The sequence below is a fragment of the Lepidochelys kempii genome, chromosome 3 (genome assembly GCF_965140265.1).
Source record: "Lepidochelys kempii isolate rLepKem1 chromosome 3, rLepKem1.hap2, whole genome shotgun sequence".
NCBI lineage: Eukaryota > Metazoa > Chordata > Testudines > Cheloniidae > Lepidochelys > Lepidochelys kempii.
In genome coordinates this window covers 25,011,371-25,029,389 of record NC_133258.1, presented here as the reverse complement: position 1 = coordinate 25,029,389, position 18,019 = coordinate 25,011,371, and the positions used below count along the sequence as shown (strand labels likewise).

The 18,019-nt window shown below is 38.6% G+C and overlaps 1 protein-coding gene across 6 annotated transcripts in view; it reads right to left on the bottom strand.

Moving 5' to 3' along the window:
• The window catches only part of CYRIA (CYFIP related Rac1 interactor A), a 75,237-nt gene that overhangs the window by 10,299 nt on the left and 46,919 nt on the right, over positions 1 to 18,019 (bottom strand). For 5 of the 6 annotated variants that reach the window (XM_073335967.1, XM_073335966.1, XM_073335970.1 and 2 more), the window contains 4 exons: positions 16,432 to 16,511; positions 3,639 to 3,760; positions 1,461 to 1,566; positions 18 to 154 (listed from right to left, as the gene is read on the bottom strand). In XM_073335967.1, the coding sequence (XP_073192068.1) occupies positions 18 to 154; positions 1,461 to 1,566; positions 3,639 to 3,760; positions 16,432 to 16,501 (435 nt within the window). In that variant the 5' untranslated portion in view covers positions 16,502 to 16,511. Of the gene's footprint in view, positions 1 to 17; positions 155 to 1,460; positions 1,567 to 3,595; positions 3,761 to 16,431; positions 16,512 to 18,019 lie in introns of all 6 variants that reach the window. The other variant, XM_073335971.1, reaches the window with a different exon arrangement.

Sequence of the window (18,019 nt, the reverse complement as noted above, 5' to 3'; positions counted from 1 at the left end):
TAAAAAATATTTTTAACCTTAAGTTCATCAAAGCGGAGAGTAAAATGTAATATTTCTGCAAACTCCTTGGCTAGAGCCTGTTCTCGTTCCAGGTGTTGAGTTGGAGTATAGGGTGGACAGGTCAATGATTCTAATAAGCTCTGTAGTGTTTTCTCTAAGGAAGATAAAAAGCACAATGTGTAGTAAGTCATGGCTTTTGCATTTTTGACACAATGTCAATTTGTATCTTGATGCTTTATGCCATATGTATAACTATTTTTGTAACAAACTTGATTTCTAAATAAGAATTTTTCAAGAAGAAAGGCCCTCTGTAAACTGCGGAGCCCTAAGGACATAATTAGTAATTGTCCTTAGGATTCTAAAATGAGGGATAGGGTCAAAACCAACAACCACCACCACCAACTGGCTCCTCACTCTCTGCCATCACTCCCAGTTCTTCACATCATCTTGGTCTTCTCTCTCCTCTCTCAAAAGAGACCTTCCACATCCCTAATTTTTTGACAGTCCTTCCCATACACAAATGCTAAAGAAAGATCTATTGCACGCAGTCCCTCAGACTTTTCATCCACCTTACTCCCCCTAATGGTCACCCCCACCCTTCAATATGAAGATGCTTCTGGGACTCTGCCAAAAAAGTATCCAACCTTCGTCACCGATGCCACTGGGATCCAACATGAGGATTATGAGTGCAAAGTGAGGGACCTGGCAATACAGGATGCAGGGATAATCTCCTACAAAGGCTTTGGGAGGGGAAAACGCAGCCTAGTGGACCTGAAGGTTGTCTATACTTGTTCCCCATTCCACTCAGGAATCCTAACCCAGACCCTCTTTCCCAGCTCTTTCTAGATGCTCTCTCTTAGTGAAAACATACTCAAGGGCTGGCTAGAACCCTAAATGTTAACGCATATGGCTTCATGCTGCTTCTAATAAATTCCAAAAATTACATCTGGATATATTTATGTTCAGATGTGTGAAAACAGAACCTACAGGCTTCACAGAAGATAGAAATCTAGGCACTATAGTCGAATTAATGGTACAACTCTCTAAGCCAGTGGTTCCCAAACTTGTTCTGCCGCTTGTGCGGGGAAAGTCCCTGCCGGGCCAGTTTGTTTACCTGCCCTGTCCACAGGTTCGGCTGATCGCGGCTCCCAGTGGCTGCGGTTTGCTGCTCCAGGCCAACAGGAGCTGCTGAAAGCAGCGCGGGCCGAGGGACCAACTGGCCGCTGCTTCCAGTGGCTCCCATTGGCCTGGAGCAGCGAACCGCAGCCACTGGGAGCCACGATCGGCCGAACCTGTGGATGTGGCAGGTAAACAAACTGGCCCGGCCCGCCAGGGGCTTTCCGTGCACAAGCGGCGGAACAAGTTTGGGAACCACTGCTCTAAGCTTTCAGAAAAAGAGAAAATTTGCATATCTGTATATGAAAATAATATCGGTTAAAAGAAATATATGAGGCACTCACCTAGTCTGAGTGAAAACTCATAAAACTGCTTCAACCTCAGAACCAGAGGACACACTGAATTCCAAGCTTTTTCTTGAAGTTGGATATCATTTGGGTTTTGTATTGCCTGCAATGACAATATTACTGTAAATATACATATGACACTGGAATAAAGAACCAGGCTTTTAAATATAAATATAGGAAGATTTCCAATATGGTAGTTTTTAAAATATTTCTTGAAAAAGATCTAGAACAATTGTAAGACAAAAGCTATTGTGTGAAAGAAAAAAAAAAGAGCCAAAAATACAAGGTCAAGGGCTTTTTAAAAAATAGCAAAACAAAAATATCAAGGCATCTGTTTCAGCTGTGGTAGAAACTATCATTTAATGAAGTCCTGGGAACTATTTTAAAACTATTCATTCAAAATGCAGCACCCACATACAGCAGCATGCTTCAGAAGCATCATCAAGGATCTACAACCTATCCTGAAGGACAACTCATCACTCTCACAGATCTTGGGAGACAGGCCAGTCCTTGCTTACAGACAGCCCCCCAACCTGAAGCAAATACTCACCAGCAACCACACACCACACAACAAAAACACTAACCCAGGAACCTATCCTTGCAACAAAGCCCGTTGCCAACTATGTCTACATATCTATTCAGGGGACAACATCATAGGGCCTAATCACATCAGCCACACTATCAGAGGCTCGTTCACCTGCACATCTACCAATGTGATATATGCCATCATGTGCCAGCAATGCCCCTCTGCCATGTACATTGGCCAAACTGGACAGTCTCTATGTAAAAGAATAAATGGACACAAATCAGATGTCAAGAATTATAACATTCAAAAACCAGTCGGAGAACACTTCAATCTCTTTGGTCACTCGATTACAGACCTAAAAGTGGCAATTCTTCAACAAAAAAACTTCAAAAACAGACTCCCATGAGAGACTGCTGAATTGGAATTAATTTGTAAACTGGACACCATTAACTTCGGCTTGAATAAGACTGGGAGTGGATGTGTCATTACACAAAGTAAAATGATTTCCCCATGTTTATTCCCCCCTCCCACCACATGGTTCCTCACACGTTCTTGTCAACTGCTGGAAATGGCCCACCTTGATTATCACTACAAAAGGTTCCCCGCCCGCCCGCCACCTCTCTCCTGCTGCTAATAGCTCACCTTACCTGATGACTCTTGTTACAATATGTATGGTAACACCCATTGTTTCATGTTCTTTGTGTATATAAAATCTCGCCACTGTATTTTCTGCTGCATGCATCCGATGAAGTGAGCTGTAGCTCACGAAAGCTTATGCTCAAATAAATTTGTTAGTCTCTAAGATGCCACAAGTCCTCTTTTTCTTTTTAGGTCAAATTATCCATAGCAGAAACATTAACGAAGGCCATTTGTACTACACTCACACTGAAAAGGGTTTACAGGGTCAAAGCTTGGGCCCTTCGCAGTGAATGGGAGTTCCGTCACTACTTTAGAACTAGGTTTTGGCTGTTAAGTAACCAACTGCTCTCACTAATGATAATCATGAAGATCTTGTATCAGAGACCCTCACCCCTAACTTGGAAAACACCCCAGGTCAAGTGAGAGCTAAAGTAGATCGATACAATTCTGAATGCTAGCAGATAATTGGAGCATTTCAGAAGCTTTTCCTTAGATGATCATCTGTAGAATTGTAATTGTGATGTATTTTTATGGTGTCATTTTACAGTCTTACATAGAACAGAAACTATTTTGCATTTTTCCTAATTTTACAGTGCCTTAATGATATTGAAATTTTTTCTAAATATGGACGTTAATTTTTTCCCCCATAAGGGTACATAAAATGTGTTCTCAGAAGCAAAGTACAGTATTTAATTGTATTAACATTAAGATGTCTAAATGAAACACTACTAACCGTACTGTACCTATCATTGAGTGAGCTGTAGCTCACGAAAGCTTATGCTCAAATAAATTGGTTAGTCTCTAAGGTGCCACAAGTACTCTTTTTCTTTTATCATTGAAAGAGTTAGTGTAAATTCTAAATATCTAATGTATTTTATAAGTACAGTTTTACTGAGTACTTTTAATATAAATAACTTTTGTGAACTATCTGGCATGCAAAGTAGAAATAAATACTGCAGGCTATTACTTGATGTTTCTTCAAGAGAAATGTCATTGCTATATTATCATACATCTCTTATTTCTTGTCCAGCTCCTTTGTAAGCCTGAAGGTCTGCAAGCAAGCTTTCAGAATCCTGTAAAACTGCATTGATCTGATTCCATACCTCCCTTTCTCCATCTGTAGGCTGTGCATCTAAGAAACATAAAGAGCAAATACACAATGTCACATTATAAATGAAATATGAATGTCAACATAATTCAGTTCCATTTATGGAGTTAACTCCAATTGGATCAGTCATAATTGATTCTGATTTTATTCTGGTATGACTCCACTAACTTCAAAGAAGTTATTCCTTTATATCAAAGAAAGGAAGATCAGAATCAGGCTCTGATCCAAAGCTGATCCAAGTCAATTCCCATTGATTTTGGTGGGCTTTAGATCAGAACCAGTGGCTTTGCTCAATTCCCCCCCACTCCTCTCAAGACAATAAACTCAAATGTTCAAAATATTGAGAGAGAAGGTGGGTGAGGTACTCTCTCTCTTCTTGGACCAACTTCTGTTGGTGAGAGAGACAAGCTTTCAAGCTTACACCTGAACAAGAGCTCTTCATGTGTAAGCTCGAGAACTTCTCTCTCTCACCAACAGAAGTTGGTCCAATAAGAGATATACCCTCATCCAACTGGTCTCTCTACCATGCTGGGACTCACATGGCTACAACAACATTGCACAGAAAAAAGTTAAAGGCATTTTTCAGAAGTAAATAAATTAGAAACTAGGACAACCTAACTGTGCTTAACTGAAAGTTTCCTTTCTTTGAGTAATAAGGTCCAAAAATCCATTACAATGGCTACTTCAGCCTCCTTGCAGCTTGAGAGTAGAACCAGACCTGTCAGTCCCTGGCAGCAGGAGACATCCCCATCCATGAAATTCCCTCTAGTTAGGACAACTGTGACAGCCCAGATAATTCACTTCTATTTTCCGAAATTAATACAAGACTTTAATTAATTAAAACTGTATTAAGTCAACGTTCAGTTGTAAACTTTTAAAAGAACCATAATATTTTGTTCAGAGTTACAAGCATTTCAGAGTTACGAACCACCTCCATTCTCAAGGTGTTCATAACTCTGAGTTCTACTGTAAAAGTATGAACACAGCCAAGAGAGCCAACAAGCACCCATGCTAGATACAACTGCCTTCAGTGACACATCAGGTGCTGATGTTTCAAGTGATGCTGGTGAAGTCTCGTTGCCTATATGCTCACTGGTTATCATTGAAAGTTCACTGCATCTCTCTTGGAGGAAATAAAATAGACATCACCAGCTTCAAGTGATGCTTGCCTAATATGAATTGCCAGCACTACCAACTGGTAAATCCTGTATCAAAGCCTCCAAAGTGGCCAGATTGGCTTTGCCTTTTACAGCCTCCACCAGCAAATTGTCATGGGGAAGGTGGTAAGCATAACTATTGTAACCCCTTGAGAAAAAAATACTTCATCAGCCCCATTAGAGATAAACAGGGAGATGCAAGGATGTTGTTATTCAACGAACTAGTCATGAACAGACCAGTGGTAATCATTTACGCTATCTGTAAGAGCAGCCTCTTGATGTACTCCTCAAAATGCTTGCCATGGGGTCCTAATGGCTATGAAGCAGAAGGGACAATCCAGGCCATTTTCCTACTAACACTGGAGTCAGATGTTCTGGGGAAAAAAATCATTGTGTCTCCTCCTTCTTTATAGAGGGGTAAAAACCCAACTTGCCTTCAGTTTCCTCAGAGTCTAACATCCCTGATTCAAATGATGTTTCAGACCATGCAATTGCTGGAAGTGTAGCAACTGCCAAGTATGCATCAACATTAGCTGTGCAAAAGCCACTGTCAGGCAGCACCTTGCTTATCAGTCAAATATACAAAAGGATGGTCTCTGTGGTGAAGCTGGTGCAAATATCTGGGATATCACTAAAATTGTACGACATGAGGACAATATAAAGCCAATCAATACATCCTGCTGTCCCAAAGAAATTTGTGATGTGGAGCAAAGGCACTGAAGTTAATGAGGCTGGGGTAATGCAAGGTCTTGGGTGGCCTCTTCAGGGAGTTGAAAATGAAGCCAAATGCAAGTTAAAATGTCTCCTTTTAAAGCAGACCAATCTTGGCATGTCACTGGGTGAGGCATCATATCTGCCAAAAGCATCACACCTGTCTGGCTTTGACTGACATGAACATTAAGAGAGCATGATGCCTTGAAGGCATTGCTTTGAGCCCAACTTGTCAACACTGCCCATTACTGCACAGCTGTAATGCATAGCTCATCACCCAGCACTAATAATACAGAAAACAGCATAGAATGAAAGATACTGTATGTATGCTGTAGTCATGTCTTTAAGTTTAACGTCACAGTAACATTGAGTCCCCACCCTCATTTATCAAAAGCAATTATACAAAAGGTATTTTATGAGCTTGAATACTCCTCTCTCCCAGCATTACTTGTTACAGCAAATACTATACTTAAAAGGACTCCAAACACCATTAAATGCAATGATTTTTTTCCCCTAAAAAGTATTAGGATACAGATGTTAACCTCTCTATGGTTAAGATTTAAATCAGCTTTCCTTATAAACTCGATTAGAAGGTAGGAAACTCAAATTAGTCAAAATGAAACCAAGTAACCAGAAATTTCATGAGTATGAGCATGTGCAAGGAGAATTTATTTTGGATGCTTGCAGCGAAGGCATTTCATTGAGGTGCTTACAAAAAAGTAAGAGGCAGTGGTTTCACTTTTTCTGGTTCCAACTCCAAACGCAGCTTTCCCTTCTAAACTTGTTGGTCTTTCAAGGACCAATGCACCTTTTGTGAGGTTTTTTGTTTTGAAGGGTGAAGGAACACATAAGGGAGAAATTATTGCTACTTAAAAGCACTTTTATGTATGTTAAAGGAACTTGCATGTCTGTTTTTTCAGAGTCTAGGAAGTTCACAACACCCGCATACCAACTTCTTGAACTTTAAGTAGCCCTGGTACTTTCCTTGAGCAGAAGTACCCAATAGGCCATTAAGGGAGTGTCAACCTCACAACACACATTACTTCCTGGATGCAATGCATTTGCAAAGGAACAGAACCTGGGATTCATGGGAGAACTGCATTCCCCAGTGTGAAGCTGCAAAAGTGGATGCCTAAGCAAAGGGCCTGGTCAAACCCATTCAGCATCCGCATGCTCTCAGGCCTTCACTCTGCAGATCTGAGGGGAATAGGAGGAGCATAAGTTCCAACTGTCTTAAGTTCTTAGAACATAATGTACTACAGATATCTACTACTTCTTCTAATGGTTGATGCCTCTATTCATGTATTAACAGGAGACTTGATTCTCCATCCAGAAGTTGCAAATGCTTCGAGCAATGGGGCTGACAATATCTGACCACAGTCAAGTTGGTAGCTAGCCCGAAGAGGGGATCCTTGGAAGCTTTATGACTATTTCTGCAAATTGTAGTTAGCTGACAATCTAACTAACTGAGACCCAATAACTTTTCTAACTGAATTGAACTGAAGCTCCACTGTTTTTTTGCTCGGAAATCACTGGGATATGAATAAAAAGTGTCTTGGATGACAGCATACCAGTCGGGGTGTTTAAAATTAAAAAAAAAAAGAAAAAGAAAAAAAGAAGAAGAAGAGTTCAGGAAGGTCAACATTTTCAGACCCTTGTGTCTCAAATTAGGCACATAAATTCCCATTTAGGCAGCTAGTCACCAGCTTGATTTTCAAAGATGCTAAACACCCACAACTATAATTGGCCTGGAAGAAGAAGAAAGAAAAATGCTGCTTACTTAGGTGCCTAAATACAGACCTAAGACCATCTACTTCGAAAGTGTTGGTCTTAGGTTTAGCATCTCTTGGGAATAAAATGGTTATTTGTACTAACAGTCCCAAATTCTCTCCTCTGTTGTTCCAAAGTTAATCATAATTTTTGAAAGTCACCTGAATAGAAATCAGAACAAATATTGGCTAATAGTTCAAAAATGGAGTGTCAAGTTCTGTAGGGCACTTTTTAACTTACCATTTGGAACTGAACGTTTTGGAAGAGCCCCTGCTTTTAGAAAAAAAGTATTTTAAGGGCAGGGGGAGAGAAGAGAAGCAGTACATGGAAGAGAAGACCTGCTCAAGAAAAAACTTCCAAAATAACTTGTGAAGCTGCTATAAAACAGAACTCCTTCAAAGTTCAAAATTGACTCTTTTTGTTGCTTTAAGAAAACTCCAAAGTATTCCCTAAGAATTCCCAGAAAGATATTTTGTTCAGCTTTCTTTGTACCCCCTGAAGAAGGGCCTCCACGGGCAGCAATAAACTCTGGCAGTAAATCCTTTATGAGAAAGAGAAAATTCAGAGCCTGCTGAGAATAGCCTCAGGTACTCAGGATTCAGTCTATTAGCCATTAATTTAAACATGGTCAGACCCAAACAGTACAGTGCCCCTTGAATTAACAAAATGCACATCATGAAATTCACCATAAGTGATAATAAAAGTTTTCATTAGTTGTGATACCGAAGATTCACATGACCAATTGGGAGTTAAGATTCTGGTTCTGTATCATTTACCTATTAACTCCAAATTTGATGGGGTAAGGGGAAGAAGTATAGGAGGTGTCTAATCAATCCAAGTCCAAATCTGTTTGAATGAGAATGCCCGCATCACCAATGCCTCGTGCTTCAAGAAGAATGCTCATTTGTTTTATTGCTGGAAGTAATGAAAGATTATACTGGTAGTCCTTTATCAAAGTGATATGGCTTATGTTTATTTGGTCTGCATCCTACTCTTACAGAAGGGCTTTTGAAATTACTTCCCCCCCCCCCACTCTCAGGAGATAAGACTTGCTTCCTGAAGTGGATATCATTTGCTGGAGAGACTGTCTTGGGCACTGCTATTTGGTTTCAAGTCTGGAGTGAAAGATGATGATGGAAGCTGCTGAATCTACTCAGCTATTATATTGAGATATGTGCTGTGATTCACAGCTTTAATTTTTGCCTGTCTAGTTTTTTTTAAAAAATTTGTCTAGGTTCTTATGGCACTGATCATCACAGTACCTGCCCAACTCAGGAAAACTACTCCTGTGTATGCAGAACTCCCTTTGCTTGCAAGACAATATTACAGAGAAGTATAAATAAAGTATTACCTCCTTAGCTCCTACTTCCAGCTCCAGTTTAGAAGTATACTTCCTTGTCAAGATAATGCAGGAAAACACCAGAAGAAAAATTAAACTGATCACATAGTTGGTTACATGAAAAAAAATTATTAGAGAGGTAAAGGATTCTTCTGTACCTGAAATCCCTAAGCACCACAGAGGAAATGTAAGAAAATGGAGCTGGTCAACATTTTTGAAATTAATGAAATTTCAAAATTTGGATAAAGAAAAAGCTGAGAGGATTTCCATCCTTCTCACCTATTTTTCAGCCAACAGTAGAGCTAGTCAAAATTTTACAAATTTTGAATTAAAAAGGAGTGTGTGTGAGAGAGAATTTTCACACAAATATTCAAGAATCCCCAGCTCATTTTTTTTCCCAAATAGCCCTAGTAAGAAAGTCAAGAATTTTATGTCAAAAGAGTTTGAGACACTAAGGACAAAAAGATGAAAAGAGCAGGCTGGTGATAGATGTTTGAGACAATAGTGAGATCCTTCAACTGATGAAAAGAAAGAGCAGTTGGAAGTAGACTGGAGTCTTATGTATTGTTAATTGAAAATTACATAGTAGGATTTTTCAAATCCTAAAGTGAAGATGTCCTGCTATTAATCTGTATCAAATTATAGGATTACTGGTCAACCCAGAAACAACAGCTATGGAGAATCAGCATTTAACAAACATGTAATATGCTACTTTGCTGGGAGAAGATAGCTGGCTGTAAGTAAGATCTGCACTACCTCAACTACCTCAAAAAGATTGGTTTGCCAAAGAAAGCATTAGGGACTGCAATCCAGTGGGACATTTTGTATCCATGACATGAAGTGATATGTCATCTCACATAAGCCCCACTTTTCAGCTGATATATCCCGAGGGCTGGTGAAGAATTGCAAGATAATTTACAAAGATATATATTTCTGAGTTGATGCAGAGATTACATTTTGAGAGTACAGTGTCCTGTTAAGTTACAAAATGCAGTAAACAGAATTTGCTGTCCCCAAATACCTTTTTTTTAAAAAAGGTAACATTCTCCAGACTGCTTTTCCAAATCACAGTGCTGTATGTTTGTCTGCAAATTAACTTCACACCCAAGGAAGCTATTGAAGAGCAGTTATTCTGTGCAATGGCTGAAACAACATTTTTTGCCTCAGTTGGACTTCATTTTAATAACTGTAGGAAAAGAGAACCCAAAGAAGGAATGCACGGAGCTAAAACACTTCCCCTTTTAACGAGAAGCATCACTTTGTAGAGATCTAGCTGCCCTGGCACACAGGTGATATGTGCTTAGAATAAAACCCTGTAAATGCATACATGCAGATTATCATTCCTCTAAATTTATCCAAGATTCATTCATGAATCTGGTAAAAAAATGTTTAAGAAAGAGGATAGCTAATTTGACCCATTTTATACATTGTATTTGATACTGAATGAACTGAGATAACCAATACTGACTTGATTTAAATACAGTATAGTCAAATATATGCTGAACAAGAAAAGGAATCTTTGCAGCCTTGAGAAAATTAACATAAGTAACCAACTTGTCCTTATTTACCTAGATATATGTGCATATTTTCTGAAACCTATATTTGTACTTCTGGTTATCAACAAAAATCTTAACTAACGGAGTTAATGTTCAAATGCACATCCCACTTAACACAACAAATTAAAAATAATCAAGGAAATCATCAGTTAAGCAAACAGTCATATCAAACCAGCCTTAATTCCCAGGTCTTCCCACACAAAACACACAATTCACTGCACAACAAACTTCACAGCTATACCACAAACTCTTTCAATTATAACATCACTCACAATGCACACACTCTATGATTAGAGAGCACTTATACAAAACATGAACTCAGACCTGGGCCAGATTAAGATATTTTGTTAGTAGAAATACCTGTAACAACATGTTACATCCATAAAGTATGAATTTGGAATGTCTGCACTGAGGCACTGGCATATCAAGAGCTCTCCATGTGCTGCTTTGTAGATACTCTAGGGAGCCCTTCATTTACTGATGACTTAGCACAGGACACCCTCTTCCCTGTCCACATGCTTCTTGCTCACCTACATCCTTACACAGTCTCAGCTCAACCATTTGTCCTCAACCCATATCTTGATTCTCACACATACACACACACACCCCGGACTTCAGCCTGTTTTCTAACAGCATAATTGGGAGTGGCAGTGTGTTTAGTATAAGATCATTTAACCTCCAGCCATGTTCCAGAGGCGCTCCCCTCCCACCCATCTTTGTAGGGTGCAGCTAACATGCTCAGGTTTGTCACATTGGGACTCCTCTTCAGCAAGCCATGGGAAGTTCAGAGGAAAGAGCACCCTCAGGACCTGAGCTATTAAGCTCTGCTCCTCAGGTATATTAATTTGCAAGTCTCCTTCTCTATCTGATCTTTTACACCATCTAATAGTGAGCAGAGAGGGAAGAGATTCTTACAAACACAGTGTGCACCGCAGGCCATCACCTAAACTCTGGAGGCAATTTTTTTCTTGGGGTCCACTTGTAGTTTGCCAGAAAAAGGCTTCAGTCTTTTGGAACCAAGCAGATGTGTCAGGTGCAGACATTCATTGGTGGAAGCGATCACATCTGCCAGGGGCCCGGAATGAGTGGGCCAGGGAGCTAGAGAAAGGCTAGAGTGGTGGTTGGCTTGAGTCTGTTTACAGGCAGGACTACTCAGCCAAACCAAAAGATGCCACATCATTTTAAAGCAGATAGGGGACAAATTAAGCAGCACATCTGGGGAGCAGCCGTATCAAGTAATACTGCATGTATGTCATTCTACTTTCATCATGCCACAGCTCAGTCTACATCCCCATGATCAGGCTAGTGAATTCGGAGGAGTGGAGATAGGAAGCAGGGAGACAGGCCAAGCAGCAGGGCCAGGAAGAAAGTGCCTGAAAACAGAAGTAATCCTACAGTGGGATAGTTCCATCTGCTTCTTTTGGTGGAAATAATGCTTCTTATAATGAATAACTTTCTTTAATTTGTTTGAATTTTAAATTTCAGTGGTGGCCCGTGCCTAAGAAAAGACACTGGTATAGAACATATGTGAACTCTGCAGTTTGTAGTGACTGTGATTGTGCAGCTATAGTTAACAATAAATATCAGACATACTTAGGGCTAAAATTTCATAGATGGTTGATTTTTTTAAAAAAATCTGTTTTCTCCAGAGAAGTTGGCAAGTATTTTATCCAGAAAACGTTCCATAAAATTTACTTCTCCCCTGAACAATAGTGGTGTTAAATTTTGAGACTGAATTCAATAATTAATATGTGAAACGCAGCAAATTTAGTCCTGCTTTAAGTGAAAAGCTCAACACTACCTTAACAATGGACTCCTCCATAATATTTGACAGTATTAATACATCAAGGGTCCAAATGCATTGGAGAGTGCCATCTGCACTCCATTATAGAATGTATGGGGTAGGATTTGGCTTTTAGCATGAATGTATCTTACCACTTTGAAAGCATCCTGATTTGTCATACATTTCCTGTATCCTTGTCTGCATTACCCTCAGCCTCGTTTTCTTGGCAAGATAATTGAGACAGCGGTAACACCCAAGCTCCATTGGTATCTATTCTCTGCCAGCATCCCTGAAGTCATCATAAATCAGCTGTCAGATATCTAGATATGGCACTGAAATAGTTCTGCTGGTACTCATTGTTTACCCAAACCCACTGAGAAGTTGGGGGAGGGGCCTTTACTCCCGGGCACCAAGGCACTAGCATAGGGAGTACTGCAAGGCTCAATATGCACTCAATTTCTCCAAGCTCTGTTATGCAGATATTGAAGAACCCCAGAACCTCTGATGCTGGTGACACTCCGCTGTCTATTTCCTTCTCTGAGGAGGCAGGCCATGCCATCACCAACATGTCCCAGTGCCTAGAGAGGTCAGCAGGTGGATGAAGAGCAAATGGCTCGAGCCAGGTAAGAAATAATGGTGTCAGGAAGGGAGAAATGCATTGAGGAATCTGCCAATATTACCAGTTATTGGAGGTCCTCAAACCATAGACTATCAAGATAATACAAAGCCGTGGAGTCAGGGAAAACACTGTCATGCCAGAAATTCCAATCTGGAGACCATACAATCACAAAATAAAATAGCTTTACCAAAGGCAGTTGTCCCAAACAAAATTAATATTGACTAAGAGGGCAGTAAATCAGACATGTCATTACAGTACGTTAAGTGTACTAAGACCTTTCTGGACTTAGATGATTACCTAAGCTTGAGGAATACAGAGCTGGTTTGGGTTTATGATTTCAGTTGACACATTTAGAGTAACATCTGAGTAACAAAGATCTAACGTTTATTAGCCCTTCCCTACTGGTTCTCATCATAATCTCTAAAGCAGTAGAACATGGTCAGATTCATTAAAGTCTCAGCACTTTTAAAGTTACATTCCAGATATGTTGGACAACACTCAAGGTGAAAATTGTTTTTACTGTTTAATTGCTACATAACAATCTCACTTTAAGAACTATAAATCTAAAACCAAGACTACACATACACTGTATGCATCCCCTATCTCCAAACCATCCTGACACATCGCTTGGCTATTCTGCACCTGTGATAAACAGGAAGGTCTGTGACACAAAGCCTGTGTGTTTCACGCAATGAAGTGTAGAAAGAGTTCTGATAGTCCTAAAATAAATGTGTTAACTTCATAAAAAGCTGAAAGATGACTGAACTCAACTGTTTTCAGATGTAAAAGAATAGCTATAATATATATCTTAATAAAATGTAAAGATACAATTGAAAACTTGCCCCTATATAAATAATGAGGAGTGATGGGGGCACAGAGGCTATAAAAGAGGGTGTGTGTGTGAGTGAGACAGTTCTATTTTTTCCTGTTTCTATTGTTTGCTTTTTAGGCAAATTAATTTTCTGAGTGAAAATTATCTTATTATTGAAATACAGTGAAGACAGTCTTAATCATGCAAGGGACCAACAACAACTGGTTGCAGAACAGAGCTGGTCTCTTAATGAACATGGAACAGAATTGTGCTCAATATAGCCCCAGTCCTCCACCACTTATGAGTGTGTTTACCACTATGTGAGTAGTCCCATAGAACTGACTGCATTACTCAGACTTAAATATGAGCAAAGTGCTTGCAGGATCAGGGCATACATTTGGGAATTCTTTAGGGTGGTCTCTAAAGCGAGGAGGTTCCCATGAAGGGCAGTATCTTGTTTCACTGTGTATCAAAATAAACTGGGCCACTTCCCAAGTCCAGAAGTATGGTGGATGAGTTCCTGGTAACTTTACAGTATGCTCGCCCCCTCAAATAAAATTCAACAATGCAAAAAAAGTAGTTGGGGGAGGATATTGGTTAGTGTGTATTTTAGAAAAGCCTTCTGAAGTGTCAGCTTTGGTGGCATTTTAATTGACTTAAACCTAAAACTAGAAACCTTAAGAATACAGGAAGTTAGAAAACAAGAACAGCAAGAATTCAAGTACATTCTTATGCATACACATTAGTTTAAGAGCCTCTTTTTTATGCTATAATGGGGTAAATGTAAAGTACATTCAAGCATGCAGCTAAGGGAATCTTCTGATGTATTTATTTTATACATTTTAGACTTCACCCAATTCAATCATGTAGTACCTTTAAAAGTAATAACAAAACCACAGAATTATTAACCTTTCACTCAGCAGTGTCAACTAATTTAAATTTGTAGGCACTTTTGCTCCTCCATAGTTGGGAGTGGCAGACAAGTATATACATGTGCCTATAATAATAACTAGTCGCTGTCCTTGGGGAGTGGGTGTTCTCTGCATTACCCCACTTCATTTCTTGTTGGCAACATACTTCAGGAAAATCCAGTTCCAGTGCCAAGATTTTAAAAATAGGTATTTTTTCCTTCAAGGCCTCCTACAGCCAGACCACCTGTCTCCTGCCAAGTCTGCAGTTCTGGCAGAAATACCGTTTTTTTCCAATCCATGACATGATGGTACTGATTGAACAGTGCATCCCCAAGGCAGTAAGATGCCCCTATAAAAGCATAGAGGCAGGTGTAGAGCTCAATTAGAATACTCTAATGTTTGATAGACCGGATTACAAAGGTTTGACACCCCAGTTTTACAATAAAAAGTATTTACATTAATTGGACAAGAGAGAGGATGCAAGGCTTACAAACTCAAATTTCTACTTGCGCTATTTATTTATTTGTTTATTTATTGGAACTAACAGATTAAACTCTACAGGTAGTACCAACATGATTCTTCATAACTTAGTAAATTAAGCTCTGGGAGGGGAAATTGTTGTATGTCCAACTAACACTATTTCCAAGCTGTAGCCTCAATTCAGGAAAGCACACTCAAGTGGTTTCTTGAACAGGCACTGATTTAAGAACATGTTGACCTGAGTGTGTAAATAATGCCATTGTTTTTCTGTTAAGAATTAAAAATAAATGACTAGATTTTTTTTAAGTGGATCTAATCTTTTAAAAGTATGACTTTAGAAAACAGGTGGGTATCAAATTCTTTAAGCAGAGTATTTTAGGACAAGTAGAAATTTGGACTCAGACTGAAATTGTCCTTGTCATTCTTCCAAAAGAACTTGATAGAAGTCTGTAATTAATTATTTCTGCCAGAACCATTGTTTAATAAAGGTATTTAAATACTCTAAGAAAAAAGCCATGCCAACATGCATTGGTATAATTTAAAAAGGCATTTAACATAAGTAGCAAAATTAAGATTCAATCTATGTTTTAAAATGTGATGGCCAGTTTTCAAGAGAATGCCTAGAATACATGCAGGAGAACTAACCAGTAAAAAATGAATTATCTTGCATCAAGGTACAGATGTGGTGAGAAAATTAGCATGTAACATTACATTTTGCAAGCTGACAGACGTGTGACAAAGAGATGCAATAAAGCATATATACAGACCACATTTTCATTTTTAGGAGTTATAAAAATCACCCAGTTTATTCAGTATTGAACAATGCAAAGAAGAGTGCCATCTGAACAATTTATGTTGTAGTTATTGATATATTTGGTACTTATTTTAAAAAAAAAACTTTTATATGATGAAGTAACAAAATAAAATATTGTGGTTTTAAAAAAAAACAAAAAAAACACCACCACATGATCCTTAAAAAAAAAGGATAAGGCAATCAAAGCCTTTCATCAGAAACATTAGTATTTGTGTGTTTACTTTTAGGATAGATACGATTTGTACTGAAACCAAGTCAGGACGAGACTTTACTCTTACATTTATCCTCTTTGCCCAACAAGATTTTAGCCATTTTACAGTAAAATGTTTTACAAGTATTTATCGGAATTCAATATTCAACAGAAGCATACATGAATTTGTTTACAAATCTCTTTTGAAATACTGTATGATGCATAAATCCATTCACTATTAGGAAAAAATTATTAGGAATAAAGGCGGCAAGCCAGGCAAGAAGTTTTGCTCACTTTCAAAGTCAAGGAAAAAATTTGCCCCCTGATCAAGTTCTGTGCAAGTGAGTACTTTTAAAAAGCTTTCACATGTGGTTACTGAAAAACAGAAAAGAAAGAACAGGCATTCTGAGTGAATGAATTATCTTAGACATAGATTTGGATATTCTGATTCTGCTAGAAACTTGCCACTCTATTTGATCATTAAAAAGTTCTCTCTACTAGCTTTTAAGTCATGGAAAAGATTCTCTCATTGTATTGTAATTTTTTGAACTTACTTTCAAAATCCAGGAAAAAATGTGGATAGTTTTCAATTTCCCTGGTAAGGACCTTAAGAAGATTACCCATCCCAGCAAACCTAGTGAATGCAACAAAATCATAAAATAATTATACCGCATATGCAAAATTAGAAAGTTAAAACTAAGGGCTTGACACAGTCTGCAACATCTATTAAATTTCATGGTAATAATAAACATTTTCTGTAAGGTCCAGAACTTAATTGTGTGGTATTTATTTACATACCAATGCGGAAAGAGTGAGGCCTTGTCTATACTTGGAAATACCTCCGATCGAGAAACAGACGGTCAGCAGTCAGGGTACATGCATTTGTACTGACCCTTACATTTAGGCGAAGATACGTCGGAGTTACTTCACTTTGCAGAACTGACAAACCCTGAATGGTTGTGAATCCTCCCGATTGCTGAATCAGGAATATTCCAAAGAAAAACAAGGTCTCAGTCCTGGATTTATATTTAAAAATAGAAACCCAAGAAGTCATCTATTGAAAAAAAAACACCAAAAAACAAAAAACCCACCATCCATTAATCTAAGGAACAGAACCAAAAAGTTACAGTTCTCTGTGTTTCTAAATAGCATTATCATCATAAGCACTACTACAAAAACTGTAGAACTTTACCCCTTCATTGTAGTATCATTTTTTTTTAAATGGATAACCCCTTAAACCTCATATGCATCGTTAGCGATTTAAGAAACACCCAGGCCCCATCTTAACGAAAAAAGACTCCCACTGTCAGAGAAAAAAATTGACAGAAATTCCTGAAAAAGTGGAGTGTCTCATTGACAGAGATGAAAGAGGACCTCAGTATGGCCTTGTCTTTGCTGGAAAGTTTTACCAATTATACCAGTTAAATCTTTCTATATGGAGACTCTTATTCTGGCAGATTATAAAAAGACTTTTTTCAGGTTAGTTTAACCCCACTTCCAGAGAGAGAGAGATAAGCTAAACTGAAAAAGGGTTATAATAGGAGAGAAAGTGTTAAACAAAGTTAATATGGAAAACTTCCATGTTTAGACAAAACCCATAGCAATCTAGGACCACAATATTTCCCTTTACCTTCATCTACACAATTACCTCTTTCAGAAGTACTATATTATAAGATAAGTGAGGCACTACATTAATGACAATTTTAGCATGGCATATATGTTTGTCAAACCCTATCATCCATAGATCTTCGGACTGGCACCTGATAGTCATCCGTTTTTTAAGTTTAATCTCTCTCTCTCTCCCCCTCCTCCTTTCTTCATTTAAAGGAGTATTAGACCACACACAAGACTGACTTATTAAGCACACATACAGTGTTCATATACCCAATTTGAGGAGCGAGGTTTTTTCCAATGGTCCTATAAACCTTGGGAATGAAAGGTGACATGACACCTGCCTGTTACACATTTAAAGGATGTTTTTCCATGACAAGGAAGAATAGGAATAGCTTTGTAGTGGAATGTTTCTAGGATTTTAAAGCAGCCCTGTTTATTTCATAAAGTGTTATAAATGAAATTAACAGCCAATGATATATGATCTCACTTCATCTAGGAAGCCATATTAGGCTTTAAATGGCTGTATAT